The sequence below is a fragment of the Pinus tabuliformis genome, chromosome 1_2 (genome assembly GCF_031772625.1).
Source record: "Pinus tabuliformis cultivar Carrire ecotype Pingquan chromosome 1_2, CPIR1, whole genome shotgun sequence".
In the NCBI taxonomy this organism is placed as follows: Eukaryota; Viridiplantae; Streptophyta; class Pinopsida; order Pinales; family Pinaceae; genus Pinus; species Pinus tabuliformis.
Genome location: NC_142298.1, coordinates 436,895,793 through 436,918,437, shown reverse-complemented (window position 1 = coordinate 436,918,437; position 22,645 = coordinate 436,895,793). Strand labels below are relative to the sequence as shown.

The 22,645-nt window shown below is 36.4% G+C and overlaps 1 protein-coding gene across 1 annotated transcript; it reads left to right on the top strand.

Moving 5' to 3' along the window:
- The first annotated feature begins 11,713 nt into the window (after window positions 1–11,713).
- Window positions 11,714–14,818, top strand: LOC149206228 (C4-beta,C20-epoxidase-like). The gene is made up of 3 exons (XM_089393655.1): window positions 11,714–12,252; window positions 12,410–12,734; window positions 14,291–14,818. The coding sequence occupies exons 1-3, from the start codon at window positions 11,771–11,773 to the stop codon at window positions 14,540–14,542; spliced, it is 1,059 nt and encodes a 352-aa protein (XP_089249781.1). The 5' UTR covers window positions 11,714–11,770; the 3' UTR covers window positions 14,543–14,818.
- Window positions 14,819–22,645: the final 7,827 nt, after the last annotated feature.

The window sequence follows — 22,645 nt, the reverse complement described above, 5'->3', positions numbered from 1 at the left end:
GGACATCAAACTGGGGATCCCGGCTGCAGCTCAGAGGCTTCTCTTCGAAGGTAAACATCTTGAGGATCTCTTCCCTATTTCTTCTTATGGCATTGTGAAAGATGCATCTGTTATCTTAACCCTTCGGCTTCGAGGGGGAGCTGTGGGAGAACCGTCTACAGCTAAGGCTTTTTCGTATAAGGATGTTGTCCATGCCAAACGGACTGAAAAGACAGATCCACCAAGGCAGTATTCACCCAAGCCTTTTTTGGTTGACAAAGTGGAGGAGGTCCCCTCAGATGAGATCTCTTACCCTGATCTTGAAGACGAAACCCAGAAATTTGCTAAGAAAGCCATCATCTGCAGATTCAATGGGCTATGGCCGCGCTCACAAGATCTGTATGACTGGATCAAAGCTAACTGGACTGACCATTGCAAGGTTCATTTCTGTGCAAAAGGATATTTCATAGTGCTGTTTGACGAACTTAAGCATTGCTACAAAGCCCTCGACGACGGACCCTGGTTCATGGAAGAAGCTGGCCTCTTCCTCACTCCATGGTTTCCTGACTTTGACCCAGCCACGGCAGTCATCACCAAAGCCCCGGTATGGATCAGACTTCCAAATCTCCCTGTTCACCTGTGGTGTACAGAAGTATGCAGGCAAATCGGCAATACCTTGGGCAGCTTTCTCGCGGGAGACTATCAGAGAGAGAGGCAGGGGCTCTATACATATGCCAGAGTTTGTGTGGAGCTTGACTTAAGCAAGGGATTGCCAGAGTACATTAATCTCAAGCTCAAGGACCTCATCTGGACCCAATTTTTAGAGTACGAAAACACTGCCTTCAGATGCCGTCACTGTCACCTAACAGGGCATCTGCATCACTCATGCCCATTGCTGTCAGCAAGAGCGAAAAAGGGACTCTTCGCTCATTCTAAGCCCAAGCGTTGGGCTCCTTGTCCTCAGCAGCCAGCTGGATGCTCCAGCTCCCCTTCTATGGAGAAGGAGGAAAGAGAGTCAGAACCAGATCAGACGCAGCAGCCGATGGAACCGCCACCGGAAAACATGGGGATCCCCCAGATCTCAGCAATCTCCCAGAAACGTCCCCATGAGACTTCTTCCTCGGATTCAGAGAAGGAGTCCCCAATGATAGAGAACTCCAATCTTCAAGTTGTTTTAGCCCATCTTCCCCGGGATGGCTGGACAAAAGTCAACAAAAAGAAAGGGAAAAAATCTTGTGGAGCAGTCATTGCCCCGCTGGGGTAACAGCGTGATAGTTTATATCTGCCAGCGAATCTGTTGATGTAGCTGTGCTTGTTTCTTCCTCCGAGACCGAGGATTGATGATCCCATCATTTCCGGTCTGTCGGTCTTTTGTCTTTCCTGTAGCTCTGTGATAGAATCCTCTGCTCAGTTCTTGCTCCTCTTGTGTCTTCTTGCTCTTTTGTTCATCGTGTGTTCCACTCTTTCTCTCTTAGGAGCCGAAGTGGACTACCAATCCTTTCCGGCTGCCTATGTTCTTGATTCTCTTGCTTGTAACCATGCATTGTACCATATGTTCTCCTAATAGAATTAGTTTTTTAACGACAAAAAAAATAAAAATATCATAATTATAATTTAAATTACTCTAATATCATACCCTTAAATTAATCTAATATTTATATATTTATTTAAGTTTTATAAATAACTATTAATTTAAAATTAATTTAGTTTATAATTAATTTATTTTAATATTTATTTATAAATAAGTGTATGAAACAGTCCCTTTGACTTACATTTTAATAAAAATATAACTAGCTATTTATATATTACTCTAATATATATATATATATATATATATATCAATAACTTTTATAACTAACTATTAATTACTCTAATATTTAGATATAATAACTTTGATAACTAACTATTAATTTAAATGAATTTATGCTATAATTTATTTTTTAATATATATTTATAATTGTAAGTGTATAAAATGGTCAATTTACTTTTATTTTAATAAGAATATAAATAACCAAAGTAACTTATTTACTTAAATAATGGTTATACCCCTAATCCAGTCCAAGCTAACCACTTCCCGGTCAAATCTAACCGTTGTCAATATAGTCGTTACCTGGTCAAGAAATATAGCCGTTGGAGGTTCTGCTCTATCTATTTAACATGTAAAGCGAGATCTATTCATTCAACTTGTCATGACGATGAACCACACTGGTTGGTTCAAAACGCATCGACAAATGAAATATCATGTGATTTACGCCGAAAAATCTCTCATAAACTTAATATGCATCACAGAAGCCTCAATTCAACAATTGAATCCCTTCATGGAAAAGCCATTGCAACTAAGGTTCATCAATTTCAACAGGCACACTTGCAGGTTTCGAAGTTGAAGACAGATCTATCATTCCTTAAAAGATGTGTTTCTTAAATGAAGCCATGGAAGTGATCAATCGTCTAACTGATCCTGATACCGCTCAGTTAGTTGAGATCTGCCTCACTTCAACCATTTTCAGTTTTGAAGGTGAGTTCTTTGAGCAAACCTGTGCGGTTGCCATGGGCTCACCCCTTTCCCCTCTTTTTGTGAATCTTTTTATGGAGGATTTTGAATCCAAGGCTCTAAACTCAACCCACCTCTTGCCTAAGCTTTGGAAAAGATATGTAGATAACACTAATGTCATCTGGTCTCATGGCCAAGAGGTGTTAGACCTCTTCTTCGATCATCTTAATAGTCAATCCTTGGCCATTAAGTTCACAAAGGAACAAGAAGTTGATGGTTGCCTCCCTTTTCCTTGATATTCTTATCTCTAAGAATAGTGATCGTTCCCTCTCCCACCGAGTGTTTCGTAAGAAAACTCATATGGATAAGCATATTCATGCTAGTTACCACCATTTCCCGGCTCAAAAGTTGGGGGTTCTCAACACCCTTGCTACTCGTGCCTTGAGGATCTCTAATGAAAAGAGCTTTGAGGAGGAGAAATCCCATCTCCTTAATGTCTTTGTTGAGAACGGTTATAGAAGGCACTTGGGATAGAAGGATTTCCTTAAAGTAACTAAGAATTCGTTAACTAAAAGAGATAAGAAGGAGTGGATTCCTGGTGTCCATCTTCTGTTTCTTCAGGGGACCACGAATAGGATTGCAAGGATTCTTAAGAAGCAGAATGTCCCCTCGACCTTTAGACCTCTGAACACCATTCGTAAGTCCCTCAAATCAGTGAAGGATCCTATCGACCCCAAGGACATTAAAGGGGTATATATTATTCCTTGTTCATGTGGGACACCCTATATTGGTGAGACTGGTCGCTCCATTAATCAAAGGATTAGTGAGCACGCAGTTGACCTTAAGCATAGGAGAGCCAAGTCTTCTGCTTTAGCAGAGGATGTGGAGAAAACCAATCATCATGTCTGTATCAAGGAGGCTAGTGTTCTTGCTAGAGTGTCCCAATTCCATCACCGAAAATTTAGGGAAGCGCTTGAGATTGAGAAAAGGCCGAACAATATCAATAGAGAGGATGGCTGGAATATCAGTAGTTGTTGGGTCCCAGCCTTCTCCTCCTAGTCATTGTCTTCCTGTCTTCCCCTCCCTATGTACAGCTTTTTCTTGTTGTCTTTTAAAAAAAAATTCCCCTAGTTTCCCATTTCTTGTGGCCTTGGTTCTCTGAGGTTGATATAGTTGGAGCTATTGTAATAGCAGTTATTTATGCTATTTGTTTTATTCTAATAACAGAAAGAAATTAATCTTGAAATTAATCTATGATAATTTTAACCCTTAAATAAACCATTAATTTTAAATATTGAAATATTCTTTCTAACCCTTAAATTACTCTAATATTTATATATTAATTTAACTTTTATAAATAACTATTAAATTAAAATTAATTTATTTTATAATTAATTTCTTTTAATATATATTTATAATTATAAGTGTATGAAATAGTCCCTTTAACTTACATTTTAATAAAAATATAACTAACTATTTATATATTACTCTAATATTTATAACTTTTATAACTTACTACTCTTATATTTAGATATAATAACTTGGTTGACTTACTATTAATATAAATTAATTTATTTTATAATTTATTTATTTTAATATATATTTATAATATCATAATTATAATTTAAATTACAGTAATATCATACCTTTAAATTACTCTAATATTTATATATTTATTTAACTTTTATAAATAACTATTAATTTAAAATTAATTTAGTTTATAATTTATTTATTTTAATATTTATTTATAAATAAGTTTATGAAAGAGTCCCTTTGACTTACATTTTAATAAAAATATAACTAGTTATTTATATATTACTCTAATATTTATATATTCAATAACTTTTATAACTAACTATTAATTACTCTAATATTTAGATATAATAACTTTGATAACTAACTATTAATTTAAATTAATTTATGTTATAATTTATTTTTTAATATATATTTATAATTGTAAGTGTATAAAATGGTCCATTTACTTTTATTTTAATAAGAATATAACTAACCAAAGTAACTTATTTAATTAAATAATGGTTATACCCCTAATACTGTCTTAACTAACCATTTCCCGGTCAAATCTAGCCGTTGTCAATATAGCCGTTACCTGATCAAGAAATATAGTCATTGGAGGTTCCGCTCTATCTATTTAACATGCAAAGCGAGATCTATTCATTCAACTTGTCCTGACGATGAACCACACTGGTTGGTTTGAAACACGTCGACAAATGAAATATCATGTGATTTACGCCGAAAAATCTCTCATAAACCTAATATGGATCACAGAAGCCTCAATTCAAAAATTGAATCCCTACATGGAAAAGCCATTGCAACTAAGGTTCATCAATTTGAACGGGCACACTTGGAGGTTTAGAAGTTGAAGACATATCTAGCATTTCTTAAAAGATGTGTTTCTTAAATAAGGCCATGGAATTGATCAATCGTCTAATCGATCCTGATACCGCTCAGTTAGTTGAGATCTGCCTCACTTCAACCTTTTTCAGTTTTGAAGGAGAGTTCTTTGAGCAAACCTATGGGGTTGCCGTGGGCTCACTCCTTTCCCCTATTGTTGCGAATCTTTTTATGGAGGATTATGAATCCAAGGCTCTAAAATCAACCCACCTCCTGCCTAAGCTTTGGAAAAGATATGTAGATGACACTAATGTCATCTAGTCTCATGGCTAAGAGGAGTTAGACCTCTTCTTCGATCATCTCAATAGTCAATCCTCGGCCATTAAGTTGACAAAGGAACAAGAAGTCGATGGTTACCTCCCTTTCCTTGATATTCTTATCTCTAAGAATAGTGATGGTTCCCTCTTGCACCGAGTGTTTCGTAAGAAAGCTCATATGGAGTAGTATCTTCATGCTCGCTCCCACCATTTCCCAGCTCAGAAGTTGGGGGTTTTCAACACCCTCCCTACTCGTGGCTTAAGGATCTCTAATGAAAAGAGCTTGGAGGAGGAGAAATCCCATCTCCTTAATGTCTTTGTTGAGAATGGTTATAGTAGGCACTTGGGACAAAAGGCTTTCCTCAAAGCAGCTAAGAATTCGTTAACTAAAAGAGATAAGAAGGAGCAGATTCCTGGTGTCCATATTCCATTTGTTTAGGGGACCACGAATAGGATTGCGAGGATTCTTAAGAAGCATAATGTCCCCTCGAACTTTAGACCTCTTAACACCATTCGTAAGTCCCTCAGATCAGTGAAGGATCCTATCGAACCCAAGGACATGAAAGGGGTATATATTATTCCTAGTTCATGTGGGACCCCCTATATTGGTGAGACTAGTCGCTCCATTAATCAAAGGATTAGTGAGCACGCAGCTGACCTTAAGCATAGGAGAGCCAAGTCTTCTACTTTAGCAGAGCATGTGGAGAAAACCAATCATCATGTTTGTATCGAGGAGGCTGGTGTTATTTCTAGAGTGTCCCAATTCCATCACCGGAAATTTAGGGAAGCGCTTGAGATTGAAAAAAGTCCGAACAATCTCAATAGAGAGAATGGATGGAAGATCAGTAGTTGCTGGGTCCCAGCCCTTTCCTCCTAGTCGTTGTCTTCCTGACTTCCCCTCCCTATGTACAACTTTTTCTTGTTGTCTTTTAAAAAAATTTCCCCTGGTTTCCCGTTTCTTGTGGCCTTTGTTCTTTGAGGTTGATATAGTTGGAGGAATTGTAATAGCACTTATTTATGCTATTTGTTTTATTCTAATAACAGAAAGAAAATAATTTTGAAAATAATCTATGATAATTTTAACCCTTAAATAAACCATTAATTTTAAATATTAAAATATTTTTTCTAACCCTTAAGTTACTCTAATATTTATATATTAATTTAACTTTTATAAATAATTATTAAATTAAAATTAATTTCTTTTAATATATATTTATAATTATAAGTGTATGAAACAGTCCCTTTGACTTACATTTTAATAAAAATATAACTAACTATTTATATATTACTCTAATATTTATAACTTTTATAACTAACTACTCTTATATTTAGATATAATAACTTGGATAACTTACTATTAATTTATTTTATAATTTTTTCTATTTTAATATATATTTATAATATCATAACTATAATTTAAATTACTCTAATATCATACCCTTAAATTACTCTAATATTTATATATTTATTTAACTTTTATAAATAACTATTAATTTAAAATTAATTTAGTTTATAATTAATTTATTTTATTATTTATTTATAAATAAGTGTATGAAACAGTCCCTTTGACTTATATTTTAATAAAAATATATAATATCAATTTATTTATTTATTTATTAATTTAGTTATTTATTTATCAATTGACTTACTATTAATTTATTTTATAATTTTTTTATTTTAATATATATTTATAATATCATAATTATAATTTAAATTACTCTAATATCATACCCTTAAATTACTCTAATATTTATATATTTATTTAACTTTTATAAATAACTATTAATTTAAAATTAATTTAGTTTATAATTAATTTATTTTAATATTTATTTATAAATAAGTGTATGAAACACTCCCTTTAACTTAAATTACTCTAATATTTATATATTTATTTAACTTTTATAAATAGCTATTAATTTAAAATTAATTTAGTTTATAATTAATTTATTTTAATATTTATTTATAAATAAGTGTATGAAAGAGTCCCTTTGACTTATATTTACTATTATATATTACTCTAATATTTATATATTTAATAACTTTTATAACTAACTATTAATTACTCTAATATTTAGATATAATAACTTTGATAACTACCTATTAATTTAAATTAATTTATGTCACAATTTAATTTTTAATATATATTTATAATTGTAAGTGCATAAAATGGTCCATTTACTTTTATTTTAATAAGAATATAACTAATTGAAGTAAATTATTTAATTAAATAATGGTTATACCCCTAATCCAGTCCTAACTAACCGTTTCCCGGTCAAATCTAGCCGTTGTCAATATAGTCGTTACCTGCTCAAGAAATATAGTCATTGGAGGTTCTGCTATATATATTTAACATGTAAAGCGAGATTTGTTCATTCAACTTGTCCTGACAATGAACCACACTGGTTAGTTCGAAATGTGTCGACAAATGAAATATCATGTGATTTACGCCGAAAAATCTCTCATAAATCATCATTGTACCTTTAAAATATGAATTATAAAATTATTTCCATTTTGATATAAAAAATAAATTTTCAACTTATACTATCTACGAGTACCTAAAAATTAAAGTATACAATATTATATTTTGTCACTTTATGAATGAATAAATCTTAAAATACACTATTAATGTATTTCTTAATAATCTAACATCTTACTACATCCTTTAAAATCAAAATTATAGAACATAATTATTTGAAAAAAACATTGCTGGAATGTTATATTAATCTTCTAATTTTATTAAGATTAACTTTGTGTAGGTATTATGATCAAAATAATAATAATAATAGTAATAATATGGATAGTTAGATTACGACAACTATTAAACAGTAAATTAATATTGAGAAGAACCTTCAGCGAAAATCACGTAGAGATATTTTTGTCGATGCGTTTCGAACCAACCAGTCTAGTTCATCGTCAGGACAAGTTGAATGAGCAGATCTTGCTATGCATTATAAATAGATCGGGCAGAATATCCAATGACAAAAAATGCCAGATTTGCCTTCAACTTAGAAACCTGCAAGCGTGCTCGTTCAAAACGATGAACCTTAGTTGCAGTGGCTTCTCCATGTAGGGATTCAATTAATGAATTTAGGCTTCTGTGATCCATATCAATTTTGAGAAGAATCTTCGACGAAAATCACATAGAGATATTTTTGTCGACGCTTTTCGAACCAACCAGTGTGGTTCATTGTCAGGACAAGTTGAATGAATAGATCTTGCTATGCATTACAAATAGATCGAGCAGAATATCCAATGACAAGAAATGTCAGATCTGCCTTCAACTTAGAAACCTGCAAGAGTGCCCGTTCAAAACGATGAGCCTTAGTTGCAGTGGCTCCTCCGTGCAAGGATTCAATTAATGAATTTAGGCTTGTGTGATCCATATCAATTTTGAAAAGAATCTTCGGCGAAAATCACACAGAGATATTTTTGTCGACGCGTTTTGAACCAACCAGTGTGGTTCATCATCAGGACAAGTTGAATGAGCAAATATTGCTATGCATTATAAATAGATCGGGCATAATATCCAATGACAAGAAATGTCAGATCTACCTTCAACTTAGAAACCTGTAAGCGTGCCCATTCTAAACGATGAACCTTAGTTGTAGTGGCTCCTCCGTGCAGGGATTCAATTAATAAATTTAGGCTTCTATGATCCATATCAATTTTGAGAAGAATCTTCGGCGAAAATCACATAGAGATATTTTTGTCGACGCGTTTCAAACCAACCAGTGTGGTTCATCGTCAGGACAAGTTGAATGAGTAGATCTTGCTATGCATTATAAATAGATCAGGCAGAATATCCAATGACAAGAAATACCAGATCTGCCTTCAACTTAGAAACCTGCAAGCATTCCTGTTCAAAATGATGAACCTTAGTTGCAGTGGCTCCTCCGTGCAATGATTCAATTAATGAATTTAGGCTTCTGTGATCCATATTGATTTTGAGAAGAATCTTCGCGAAAATCACAGAGATATTTTTGTCGACGCGTTTCGAACCAACCAGTGTGGTTCATCATCAGGACAAGTTGAATGAGCAGATCTTGCTATGCATTATAAATAGATCAGGCAGAATATCCGATGACAAGAAATGCCAGATCTGCCTTCAACTTAGAAACCTGCAAGCGTGCACATTCAAAATGATGAACCTTAGTTGCGGCTCCTCCGTGCAGGGATTCAATTAATGAATTTAGGCTTCTGTGATCCATATCAATTTTGAGAAGAATCTTCGGCGAAAATCACATAGAGATATTTTTTCGACGTGTTTCGAACCAATCGGTGTTTTTCATCATTAGGACAAGTTGAATGAGTAGATCTTGCTTTGCATTATAAATAGATCGGGCAGAATATCCAATGACAAGAAATGTGAGATTTGCCTTCAACTTAGAAACCTGAAAGCGTGCCCGTTCAAAACGATGAACCTTAGTTGCAGTGGCTCCTCAGTGCAGGGATTCAATTAATGAATTTAGGCTTTTGTGATCCATATCAATTTTGAGAAAACTCTTCGGCGAAAATCACATAGAGATATTTTGTCGACGCGTTTCGAACCAACCAGTGTGGTTCATCGTCAGGACAAGTTGAATGAGTAGATCTTGCTATGCATTATAAATAGATCAGGCAGAATATCCAATGACAAGAAATGTCAGATCTACCTTCAACTTGTCTTGATGATGAACCACACTGGTTGGTTCAAAACACGTCGACAAAAATATCTCTATGTGATTTTCACCGAAGATTCTTCTCAAAGTTGATATGGATGATAGAAGCCTAAATTTACTAATTGAATCCCTGCACGGAGGAGGCACTGCAACTAAGGTTGATCGTTTTGAACGGGCACGCTTGCAGGTTTCTAAGTTGAAGGCAGATCTGGCATTTCTTGTCATTGGATATTCTGCCCGATCTATTTATAATTCATAGCAAGATCTGCTCATTCAACTTGTTCTGGCAATGAACCACACTGGTTGGTTCAAAACGCGTCGACAAAAATATCTCTATGTGATTTTCGCCGAAGATTCTTCTAAAAATTGATATGGATCACAGAAGCCTAAATTCATTAATTGAGACCCTGCACGGAGGAGCCACTGCAACTAAGGTTCATCGTTTTGAATGAGCACGCTTGCAGGTTTCTAAGTTGAAGGTAGATCTGGCATTTCTTGTCATTGGATATTCGACCCGATCTATTTATAATGCATAGCAAGATCTGCTCATTCAACTTGTCCTGACGATGAACCACACGGGTTGGTTCGAAACGCGTCGACAAAAATATCTCTATGTGATTTTTGCCGAAGATTCTTCTCAAAATTGATATGGATCACAAAAGCCTAAATTCATTAATTGAATCCCTGCACAGAGGAGCCACTGCAACTAAGGTTCATCGTTTTGAACAAGCACGCTTGCAAGTTTCTAAGTTGAAGGCAGATCTGGCATTTCTTGTCATTGGATATTCTGCCTGATCTATTTATAATGCATAGCAAGATTTGCTCATTCAACTTGTCCTGATGATGAACCACACTAGTTGGTTTGAAACGCGTTGACAAAAATATCTCTATGTGATTTTCGCCAAAGATTCTTCTCAAAATTGATATGGATCATAGAAGCCTAAATTCATTAATTGAATCTCTGCACAAAGGAGCCACTGCAACTAAGGTTCATCGTTTTGAACGGGCATGCTTGCAGGTTTCTAAGTTGAAGGCAGATCTGACATTTCTTGTCATTGGATATTCTGCCCGATCTATTTATAATGCATAACAAGATTCGCTCATTCAACTTGTCTTGACGATGAACCACTCTGGTTGGTTTGAAACGCATCGACAAAAATATCTTTATGTCATTTTTGCCGAAGATTCTTCTCAAAATTGATATGGATCACAGAAGCATAAATTCATTAATTGATTCCCTGCACGGAGGAGTCACTGCAACTAAGGTTCATCGTTTTGAACGGGCACGCTTGTAGGTTTCTAAATTGAAGGCAGATCTGGCATTTCTTGTCATTGGATATTCTGCCCGATCTATTTATAATGCATAGCAAGATCTCCTCATTCAAGTTGGCCTCACAATGAACCACACTGGTTGATTCGAAATGCGACAAAAATATCTCTATGTGATTTTCGCCCAAGGTTCTTCTCAAAATTGATATGGATCACATAAACCTAAATTCATTAATAAATTAATAATTAATTTACTATCTTTCCATTTTATTTATGGCATAAAAAATGATAAAATTAATATTTACCCTTCAAACATAAGACGGGAAAAGTAAATTTAACTTTTCTTACTGTTCATATACGGATGTCCATTCACATAACAATTCTTTGCCGGAGTATACGCCAATACGTAACAAAAAATGGCTATTAAACAACTACATAGCAAAAGGAAGTTCCGTCGGAAGGCAACAGCATCCGAAAAAATTATATACGTAAGACAAGGAACTGCTGTCGTGAAAGCAACCTTATCCGAAAAGAAATATGATGTTTCCATTGGCAAAGTAACCTTATCGTGAAGAAGTACTAAATACAGACTCCTCCTTAGTAAAGAACTTACCAAAATCCTCGTCATATCTGTGAGAATCTTCTTATATCACTACACCTTGCACAAGGAATACTCGTGACTCTCTCTAAACAATTGCAAGTGAATGATCAGAGAAGACCTGCTGCCAACAATCACACCCATGGCTTCTGCAATCCCAAATTCTCTCGCCTCATGCGGCGCCCCTGCAGCAACTACTCATCAGCTTGATATCGATGAAGATATTCCTGTCTTCGATCTCTCTCAAATTCAATTGGAGGGACTGGCGAGCGAGGGATCTGATGAAGACTATCAGAAAAACCTCGTGCGTTCGGAATTCAGAAGATGTTGTGAAGATTGGGGCTGTTTTCGACTTAACAATCATGGAATCTCACACCAGCTTATGGAGAGAGTAGAATTCCTCTGTAGGCACGTGTTTAAGCTCCCTGCGGAGACCAAGGAGAAAAGCGTTTCCCCGCTTGGGTTCGGCCGTTACGGCAAAGGAGGACGTCTGCGTCCTTTTTACGAGGGCATTGGCATTGGGCCTGATTTTGAAGCCATAGAGGAGTTCAGCGATCTCATGTGGCCTCACGGAAACCAAAACTTCTGGTATGACATTTGCCTTTGATTTAGGGTTTACTTTAAAGTTTTAGGGTTCTTACCCTAGTTTTTTGCGTTTTTGTCTTTCTAATAGGTTTTAGGGGTCTTGCTGTAGAACTAGCTGCACATTACTGATCAAGTGCTATATATATTTTAAAAATGGCAGCGAATGCATGCGAGAGTATTTCGAGGGGATGAAAGAGTTGTCTGACGAAATCCACAAGATTATTCTGGCCACTTTGCAAGTGAGCAATTACTACGCTTCACACTTCGAGCACTGTAAGCTTTGGCTCCGTATGAATAAATACGAATCACCATCTGATGAAGCCGCCGGGTCGGTTACTTTTCCGGCTCATACAGATGGAACTAGCATTACCATACTCCGTCAAGATGAGGTGGGTGGTCTTCAAGTTTTAAACAAGGCTGGAAACTGGTTGGAAGTGAAGCCATCGCCCAATTCATTCATCGTCATCCTAGGAGATACTTTACAGGTTATCTCATGCCTTTGCTCTTGTTATTAGCTATTCCTCTCTTTTACTGCAGTGTCCACCGTCATTCAAAAACTTTAGCACCTGAAAATCCTTAATTTGGACCTTTCCAATGGTAATATCTACATCAAGCAGGTCTTCAAGTGAACACAAACCTAATCCCCTCTCTAGTTGTCACCATGCCTAGTTTATCTCTTGTACGTATTAAGAAATATCTTTCTGTCTCCCATGTTCTTTGTTGATCTCTTAATAGATATTAACGATTAATTTTAAAATAGTTAGAAAGGATCAAACTTCCCATATTTATTTTTGAGATTTTTTTAATAAATTAAAAATGGAGATAAAAATATATTTGAGAAGGTTACTTGAAATTAAAATAATTTTTAAAATAATAAAAAACATAGTTATAAAATAAATTGAAAATAAATTGTTTATTTTATTTTATTTAAAAATGTACAAATGTTATTTTATTTTTATTAAATTATTATCTAAATAAGATCGTTTATCCTTTTATTTATCATAAATTAAATTACACTTTTGTTTTTACCGAGTGTATTTTGAAATTGATAAAAATATAGTAATATTTTTTATTTTTTTAATGCTATTTTAGAAAAAAATGACTTGTACCATTCCAATTAAAATAACTTTTATATATATATATATATATATATATATATATATATATAAACTCTAATCTACATTATTCTCATTGAAAAAACATATATATATTTAATTTTTATTTTCCTCTTAATTTATTATGTATCTTATTTTGTAATAATGTCTTTGTATTTATTTTTAAAACATTTTTAATATTATTTTACAAAAATTATATTTTAAAATTAATGTAATTTTGTATAACGTAAAGTTTCTGTATTATTATTTTGATCTTTAAACATTAATTTACATAAATAAAAAAATATTTCAATATAATAACATAATAATACAATTTTATGATAGATATTTTACATCTCAAAATAAATGTATCTCTTCTATGCTGCAAGATGTCATCTAATCCTTATATTGCAATAAGGATACGATGGACAACAAGATACATGCAGGCTATATTATGCTACATCACTTTTCTGGTGAGATATCTGGTTTTTGTAATTTTTATGTTGTAGGTTGCAAAACTATCTTTACCAATTATCATCTCCAAGAGATATTTAGGTCTGCTCCTGCGCAAAGCGTGGCAAAAGAGATATCTGGTTTTTGTAATTTTTATGTTTTTTTTGCAAAACTATCTTTACCAAGTATCATCTCCATGAGAAATTTAGGTCTGCTCCTGCTTAAAGTGTGGCAACTTTATATAAGTACCCTAAGGTACTTATTGCCATTAGCCCCGGTAATCCAAGTGAATACCTCAAACACCTAATCAGCACTACGTTTTTTTATTTTTATTTTTTTGCCAAAAATGTTAATCAGATGATTTGTGCATGCATTATTGCCATTAATCCTCGTAATCCAATTGAATACCTCAAACACCTAATCAGCACTGTTTTTTAATTTTTATTTTTCTTCGCCAAGAATGTTAATCAGATGATTTGTGCATATGCATGCAGGCATGGAGTAACAAAAGAATTCACAGTGCAAAACACCGTGTGATTGTTAAAGGACGACAATCTCGTCTTTCCCTGACTTTCTTCAGATTGTTACCAGATGAAATGGCGATAGAAGCGCCACCTGAACTGGTGGACAACGAGCATCCTAGACGTTATAGAGCTTTCCATTATTCAGAGTACACATCCTTCAAAATAGCAACAATGGGTGAGTTGGAGAACTCTCTTGAGGCCTATGCGGCTGTACAGCAATAAAACCAGATGGATGTATCCCAAAAAATATAAAGTCATTTGCCTCATCCATAGAAGCTAAGCCATCCTTTCGGATTTCTGGGTATAACGACCACAGCAGCCAGTGTGCTTCAGTTATTCTGATTATCGTGATGCTTTTGATTTGGTTCAAAATTTAAAAATAAATAAGTTGAACCTGCACAGTGAACTGATCAAGCGTTATATTTTACGACTTAGGTAAAGACCTTATAATTTATATATGTATTATGACTTTCGATGAGTCCAACATATCTTCTAGAGAGTTATTTTTCCAGGATTCCTAGTTGCGGAAAATTGAGAAGAGTTTCAAATTAATCTAATGGAGTAAAGATTGTATTATCTAAACTGTAATTGAGTACGAAAGTTATAACTTGAAAAGAGTTAGATTTTACATATATCAAAATAAAAATGTAAAGGTTGTATAATCCAAATTATAATGTACGAAAATTATAACTCGAATTTTATTTTACCAGGATTCCCAGTTGCGGAAAATTAAGAAGAGTTTCAAATTAATCTAATGGAGTAAAGGTTGTATTATCTAAACTGTAATTGAGTACGAAAGTTATAACTTGAAAAGAGTTAGATTTCACATATATCAAAATAAAAATGTAAAGATTGTATAATCCAAATTATAATGTACAAAAATTATAACTCCAATTTTTTGAATTTTTTTCTATGGTCCATTGGTTTGGTAAAAGGTTTGAATTGTATTTGGAATCATCAGAAAAACTTATTCATTTTATTTTTAATTGATTTGATAAGACCATCAAGAATAGGTGGAAAATATTTTTATGCCCTTTCCATGTGATTTGATCAGTAAAATAAGAGTCCTGATTCCATCGTAATGGAATCTTTTTGGAAGGCTTTTTGTTTTCTTTTCAATTAATTTAATTAATAGAATGATAAAACTTTAGAAAAGTCTCGATTTGGAATCTTTGCTTTTCGCTTTGAGGTTTGAAAATCTAGTCAAAACCAAAAGCTCTGCCCTCCCTCTCCGTTGGATAGATAGAAGGGCAGAGGAGGGTTCTCTACCTGGCCCTAATCCTTTTCAGAATTGGGGCCTCACAATCATTAGCCAATATGCCTTTCTCGCATTTATGCCCTTCCCGGTTCATGGTTTGAAATTCTGGTGTCCGAGGCGTAGAGGAACCACACCAACCCATCCATGAACGTCAAAAAGTTTTTATTAATTTCATTTTATTATATGTTATATTAATTTTCGTTTAAATTTTGTATTTACCTTGAAGTAAGGAGGATCATGAAAAGTTATATTTGCTTTTATTTCTTATTTTCTCTTTTTCGAATGGTCAAACCGTAAAGTTTAAGTTTATCCATTATGGGTGTAGCTAAAAGACAATGAATAAAGTTTTTTGATCAAGTAAGAGTGGGATATTTTATTAAACTTAGTCAAATATACATAATTTACAAGGAGCCACACCCATTCTGCGAGAGTTCAACAGTCAACTGGGCAAGCCAAACTAAACCAATCTCCCAAAACTAAGAGAACCTAAACCGGAAAACCGGGGAGAATAACCAAACAAAGCACAAGAAGCATAGTAATTACACCTTGGAGGGAAAGTCCAAAACCCGCCATGAAACCACAAGAGGTCCCACCACAAGTCAAACTGAAAACTCACAAACTGACAAACGGACAAACGGACTAGAAAGAAGTTCAAGCATAACACTCTAAATATTTTTCGAGTCCGACCAATGCGCATACACAATCGCCATCGTTGATCCACTGATTAAGATCTAACGATCATCATGGATATCAGAAGGCCGAAAAACGCGAGAGTTAACCACCCAATGAGGGCGGTTTTCTCTCTCCTTGTTCTACAACGTGTCGCTCAAAAAGTGGAATCAGAGCCAAAAATAGAAAAACCGGAAGCCGTTCAGACCCCGCCCGATATACCGCTTGTGGTATTGGACCAGTTGACTCTCGTAAAAACCCACTCGACCTTTCGCCACGTGCTGTCCCTTAATTCCTTCCAGCGGGCAGTACTTGAGCCAATCCCGTTCACCTGGATTCTCTGTCAACCACCACCTAAGCCAAATGATGAGGGCTACCCCACCCTATGGAACAGTCCGAGTCAAACCATTCTTCATTCAAACAAAGGGAATCCTGACCTTGGAAAGTCATCGAACCATGGCGGGTTGGACTGTATGGAGTCCTCCAACCTCCCGCTGGTCTTCAGGGTTCCTCTGATCCTCCCTTTTGGTCCAAAGTTCCATATTCTGGGTAGCATTACATAGACAGTCCTCCCGCAATTTACATGGGGGAAGCGAATCACAAGCATACCTAAAATGCCTGTCCTTATTTGTGACTCCTTCGTTTGCAAACTGATCTGCTAACATATTAGCCTTCCTTTTCACATGAGCAAATCTGACAGTTTTGAGGGTTCGCAGGTGAGAATAGATGCAGTAAAAAACCTGCAAGAGCTTCTAGTGCTTCGACACTTTATCTGGAGAGGTGCCATTACTAATCTTCTTAGCCGCTCTAATAATTAATTCCGAATCCGCTTCAATTATAACATTGTGTGAACCTGAATTCACCAGGATTTCCAAGCATTGCTCTAATGCCATGACCTCAGCCATAATTTTTGTAGCCTTCCCCAAGTGGCAATGGAAGATCATCTGTATTGTTCCTGATCCTCTCATATGGCACCCCTAAAGCCCGTTAATCCTGAATTGCCCTTAGCTGCTCCATCAATATTGATTTTTAAGAAACCATGAGGAGGAGGCTTCCAGATGGTAGCACACATGTTTAGAAGGATCACTGTCTTCATTATTCCCAAAGGATTGATAGACTGGAGCCCCAAGTGAAGTAAAATTCTCTCCTCATGGGGCAGGGGAGGATCTTTAGGAAGGGTCCTCAACAAGCTTCTAAGTGTGTCTTTGAGATGCCTTAGAATTTGCTCAATTATGTGTTGGGGCCTATGATTTTTGTTTTTGAAGATTCAACTGTTGCGTTCTTTCCACACATGCCAAATGACAAAACCTGGAACCAGAATCCAGGCTTTATTTACTATCTCATTCCCTGAGAAGTTCTTCCTCCAATTCTTTAGAGTGTTGGATATGTTGAGACTGTCCCTATCAGCTTGTCTAAAGATAGCGGCCACCCAGTCCTACACCTTGGAAGTGAAAGGACAGAGGTTGAGAAGGTGTTCAATTGTCTCCTCATGCACGCCACAAAGGTAACACCTAGAAGGACCAATGAGGCCTTTCTTGAGGAGATTCTTCCAAGTTAAGTTCTTCCTTTGATGCACTAACCAGATGAAAATCTTTATTTTCATCCAATGCGGACTTTGCCAAAGTTTCTTCCAGATCTGATCAGGATTCACAAAGTTAAATACTGTGACTTACCATTTGGCCTCTTTGAGGTTAAAGTTGCCTTCAGTGTTCTTACCCCATCTTATTTGATCCGTTGAGGAAGAGACAAGAATCCTTCTATGCTCGAGCTCCTGTGTGAGGGCTTTTGCCTTGGTTTTCAGCTGATTTTCATCACTGTATCATAGATCCTTCCACTCCCTCCATTTTCCATTGTTCCTTCCCTGATCCTGGAAGTCTTTTACTAGAACCATACCTTTGTTGTCTGTGTCGTTTTTAAGATCTGCAAATTCATCCCTATAAAGGTTGGGTTCTTGTTGCCAGTTATCCTCCCAAAATTGAGCAAGATTCCCTGCCCAGATTTCCCAAAAACAATGGTGCTGAACAATGTTTTTATTATCTCAGGCAAGGTTCCAAATATGGGAGCCCTTGGTTTTCCCTGACATTCTAATATGATCATTTTCCTGCTAGTGCTTGGCATATTTTTGTGTCCATAGCTTAGCCCAGGGGGCATTCTGTTCCTTAATCCATCTCCACCAAATATTGGCTCCCGAGACTTTGCTGAGGGTCTTATGATCATGAAGCCCCAAACCACCATGGCTCTTGGGCTTACAAAGCTTGTCCCAGGCTACTAAAGCCCACTTCTTTTTCTCTTCCCCTATGCCCCACAGAAAGTCCCTTTGAATGCTTCTTATAAGCTGCTTGATACCTTGAGGAGTAGGAAGAGCTGAAAACATTAAAATGAGAATGGCATGCAGGACCACTTGTGTGAGCACAAGGCATCCTGCCAGGTTTAGTGATCTGCATGTCCATCTTTTGATCTTGTCCTAAAGTCGATTTAAAATGGGTTCCCACACTTTCTTGCTTAGTGGTTTGTTAGTAAGAGGAATGCCAAGATATTTGGAAGGTCGCTGTTCTCTTTGAAATCCAAGAATTCTGGTAATATTTCTCTGAATAGAAATCTTAGTATTAAAGGAAAAAACTTTGGATTTGTTAAGGCTTACCTCAGTGCCTGCTGCCATAACAAAGTCATTTAAGATATTTTTTATTGCTTTGGCCTCCCTGATGGTAGGTATGTCCTGCAACATAGTATCATCTACAAATTGTTGATGAGTGTTTTCCTCTCCATCTGCGGTAAGTTTGATGCCCTGAATTCTTCCTTCAGCGTTTGCCATCTTAATCACTCTACCAAGCCCTTGCATCATGAGGACGAACAGGAACGGTGAAAGCAGATCTCCTTGTCTGAGCCCTCTGGAGGGAGTGAAGGTCCTTGAAGGAGCTCCATTAAGTAGTATGGAAAAACTGGTTGAGGTAACTAAAGCCATGACCCATCTTATCCAGTTATGATAAAAGCCATTGGCTTTTAGAATTGCTCTTATGTAAGCCCAGCTCAATTTGTCATAGGCTTTTGTGAGGTCCAACTGAATGATCATGCCAGCTTGTTTGTTTCTTTTGAGAGAGTGTACAACCTCATGAGCTTGGATGATATTGTTGAGGATTTGTCTTCCCTCCACATAGCCTGTTTGTTCCTCCGAAATGAGAGAGGGTAGTAGTGGTTTGATTTGATTGGCTACTACTTTGGAGATAATTTTATACACCACATTACATGAGTCTATGGGCCGAAAACCATCCGGAATCATGGCATTTTCCTGCTTTGGGATCAGAGCAATGAAGTATGCATTCAGAGCCTTTAGTATCTTTTTGGATTTTCTTGAGTCTTCCACCACCTTGACGATATCATGTTTGACAATTTCCCAACATGCCTTGAATAAGTCTACATTGAATCCATCCGGGCATGTTGCTTTTCCACTCTGCATTTCATTAATCACTTCACTGACCTCTTCTTCTGAAACTGGCCTGTTGAGATTGTGGTTGTCCTCTCTGGTAACCAACTGAGGGATATATTGAGTGAGATGTTCAATGAACCTAGGTCTATCCTCCAGAGGTTCCTTTGCAATGTTGCAGAAGTGCTGAACAAGGATGGATTCCATATCACTATGAGAAACTAGCTCAATGCCTTGAGAATATTTGATCTTTGTGATTCTGTTATGTGCCATGTGAGCTATGGTGGTATTGTGGAAGAATTTTTTGTTTCTTTCTCCCTCTTTAATCCATTGTATTCTTGATTTAAGCCTCCAGAAAATCTCTTCTTGTAAGCATCGATTCTCCCATTCTTCCTACAGAGAGTCAGTTAATTTTTGCCTCTCTTCGGTGAAGCCATCTGTGATGATGATCTGATTGATATCCTAGAGCTTCAGTTTAGTTTCTCTTTTGTCTTTGAAGATATCTCCAAATTCATTTTTGTTCCAAACTTTAATATGGGATTTTATATGTTTAAGTTTCTGCTGGAGCATATACATATTTGAACCCTGAATATTCAACTCCTCTCTCCACCATGTCTCAACGTTATTAGTGAAATTAGGATGTGAGAGCCAGACATTTTCAAACCTGAAAGGTTTGTTTCTCAGAGTGCCCATAAAGGTGTTTTCCAGCTATACATGCCAATGATCTGATCCTCCAAAGGGCAGAATGGAGGTTGTCATGGCAGGTCCTGAGAGAAGGAGGTCCTCTAAAATCATGAATCTAACAAGTTTGGAAGCAACTTGACGGGCCCCTCCCATTTTTTTGTTCGAAGTGAAGGTTCCATTTATTGTTTCAGTGTCCACCACCCTCAAGTTCCTAATGAAGTTCTGGAAGGCCATGGAGTCTCTGCCTAGCTGTCTAGTGCCTCCTTTTTTTTTGAAAGAGATCTTATCATATTGAAATCTCCTACAACTATCCAGGGCAGAGTGGGATGTCTCTCTCTAAGTTCCTCCAGGGAAGTGAGAAGCTTGAGCTTATTTTCTAGCTTTTGAGGTCCATAAACATTTGTGATCATGTATATCTCCTTGTCCCCTACAAGTTGACATATTAGGGAAAGGTAGTTCCTGGATGCTTCAGCATCTAGAGTTCCCAATTTTTGTGGGTCCCACAAAGTAAGAATTCCCCCCCACCGAATGATCTGCCTTGACCTCTAAATACTCATAATTGAATAACCACTTATTATGAATATCTCTTATCTTTTCCATCAAACATTTAGTCTCCTGAATAAAAACCATGTCTAGTTTTTCTTCTTTCATTCTGTTACTAAGATTTATTTGTTTCCTTCTATTACCTATTCCTCTAATGTTCCAGGTTGTGAACTTCATTAAGAAATATTAGTAAAGGAATAACTGGTAAGATCTTTCATCTTAGCTGAGTTGATCAACAATTTTCCACATTTGTTCAGCAGTTCATTCTGCCTCTTTCTTCCTCTTTTCCTGCATGAGTTCTTTGGAGATTGTGCCTAAGAATTCTCCATCCTCTTAACCCCACTTGGCTCCTGGCTTTCATGATTTCTTTTGACTCCCGCTCCCTTCGCTTGTGACCTCCAGAGAAAGAGTTGTTGTACTCTATCATAGTCCTCTTTTGGCAGGGAGTCCACCGCTATTTTTTTACCTTGTTCCATAAATTTCTCCAAATCTAGATTTTCCCTATCCAGAATTTCCTGTAATTCCTGGTCCTCTATTCCTGCTTCATTTGGAGTCATCTCCTAGTCCCTACTTATCTCCATCATGCTTGGTAGATCATCCTTTTGTTGGTTTTCTACTGTGATATCCTCTATGTCAACTATCCTATCCTCTTCTTTTGTTACATTCTCCATGTCCTGGACTATCTCCTTGTTCCCCTCTTCTTCCTCCAGGATCTTGAAGCTATTTTGTCTTGTGTGTTTGTCCTCATTTGCCTTCTCGTGTGGCCACTTTCCTCCTTTTCCTTTACTCCCAACTTTGGTGAAACCCTGGTGGTCTCTCTCGATAGTGGTCTTTTGATTATCTTCCCTGTTGATTGTAGGGAAGTCTCTATACAGATGCCCATGTTCATGGCATTTGTGGCATCTGAATGGTACGTGCTCATAGTCCACTGTCTGCATCCATTCTTCATCATATAATTCTAAAATGATCGCTTCTGGCAGGGCTCCAGATAGATCCATTTCCACACATATTCGGACAAAGGAGGTATATCTCCCTTTCAGAGTTGCCTCTGAGATTTTTAGAAAATGTCGTAGCTTGTTGCCTATGGTTTTCAAAGATTCCGGCAACCAATAATCCAGAGGAAGGGAATATAGTTTGATCCAAACTGATACTAAAGTGAATGTTTCACGTTCAGGGACAAAGTTCATCATCCATGGCCACATGTAGAGTTCTGCCATAGCATAGAAATAGGGCCCCCCTTCAAACACTCTATCTTTGTCTTCTAGGCTTGCGAACACTATTGTGAAAAAACCCATAGAACCCAGATGTAAATGTATTTCCCCCTTTGGCTTCCAATGGCTCCTTATCCAGACATGTAGAGCCCTTTCCATCGGCCATAGCCCCATGAACTTGCATATGATTGCATGCTCTGTCATATGATCTCTATGAGCTTGTATCACTCGGTCGCTTAATATGACCCGAGGAATAATGCCTGACTTAGGCTTGTAGACTCCCGTGGTCTTTCTAGAACCCAATTTTTCACTATTGCCTCCAATCTCCTTTTCTTTTCTCATTTCCTATTGATCCCTTTCCTGATCCTTATCTCCACCTCTTCCAGATTTCCCCTGACTTCTGGTTTCTGAGATCTTGTCCAGTGGTTTTTTGAAATGTTTCTTTCCCACGTTCTGACTTCCTCCTCCTATGACTTCCTGGCTGTAGGAGGGAGCAACACTCCCCCCAGCACTCCCCGCCATGGTACCCTAAATCCACA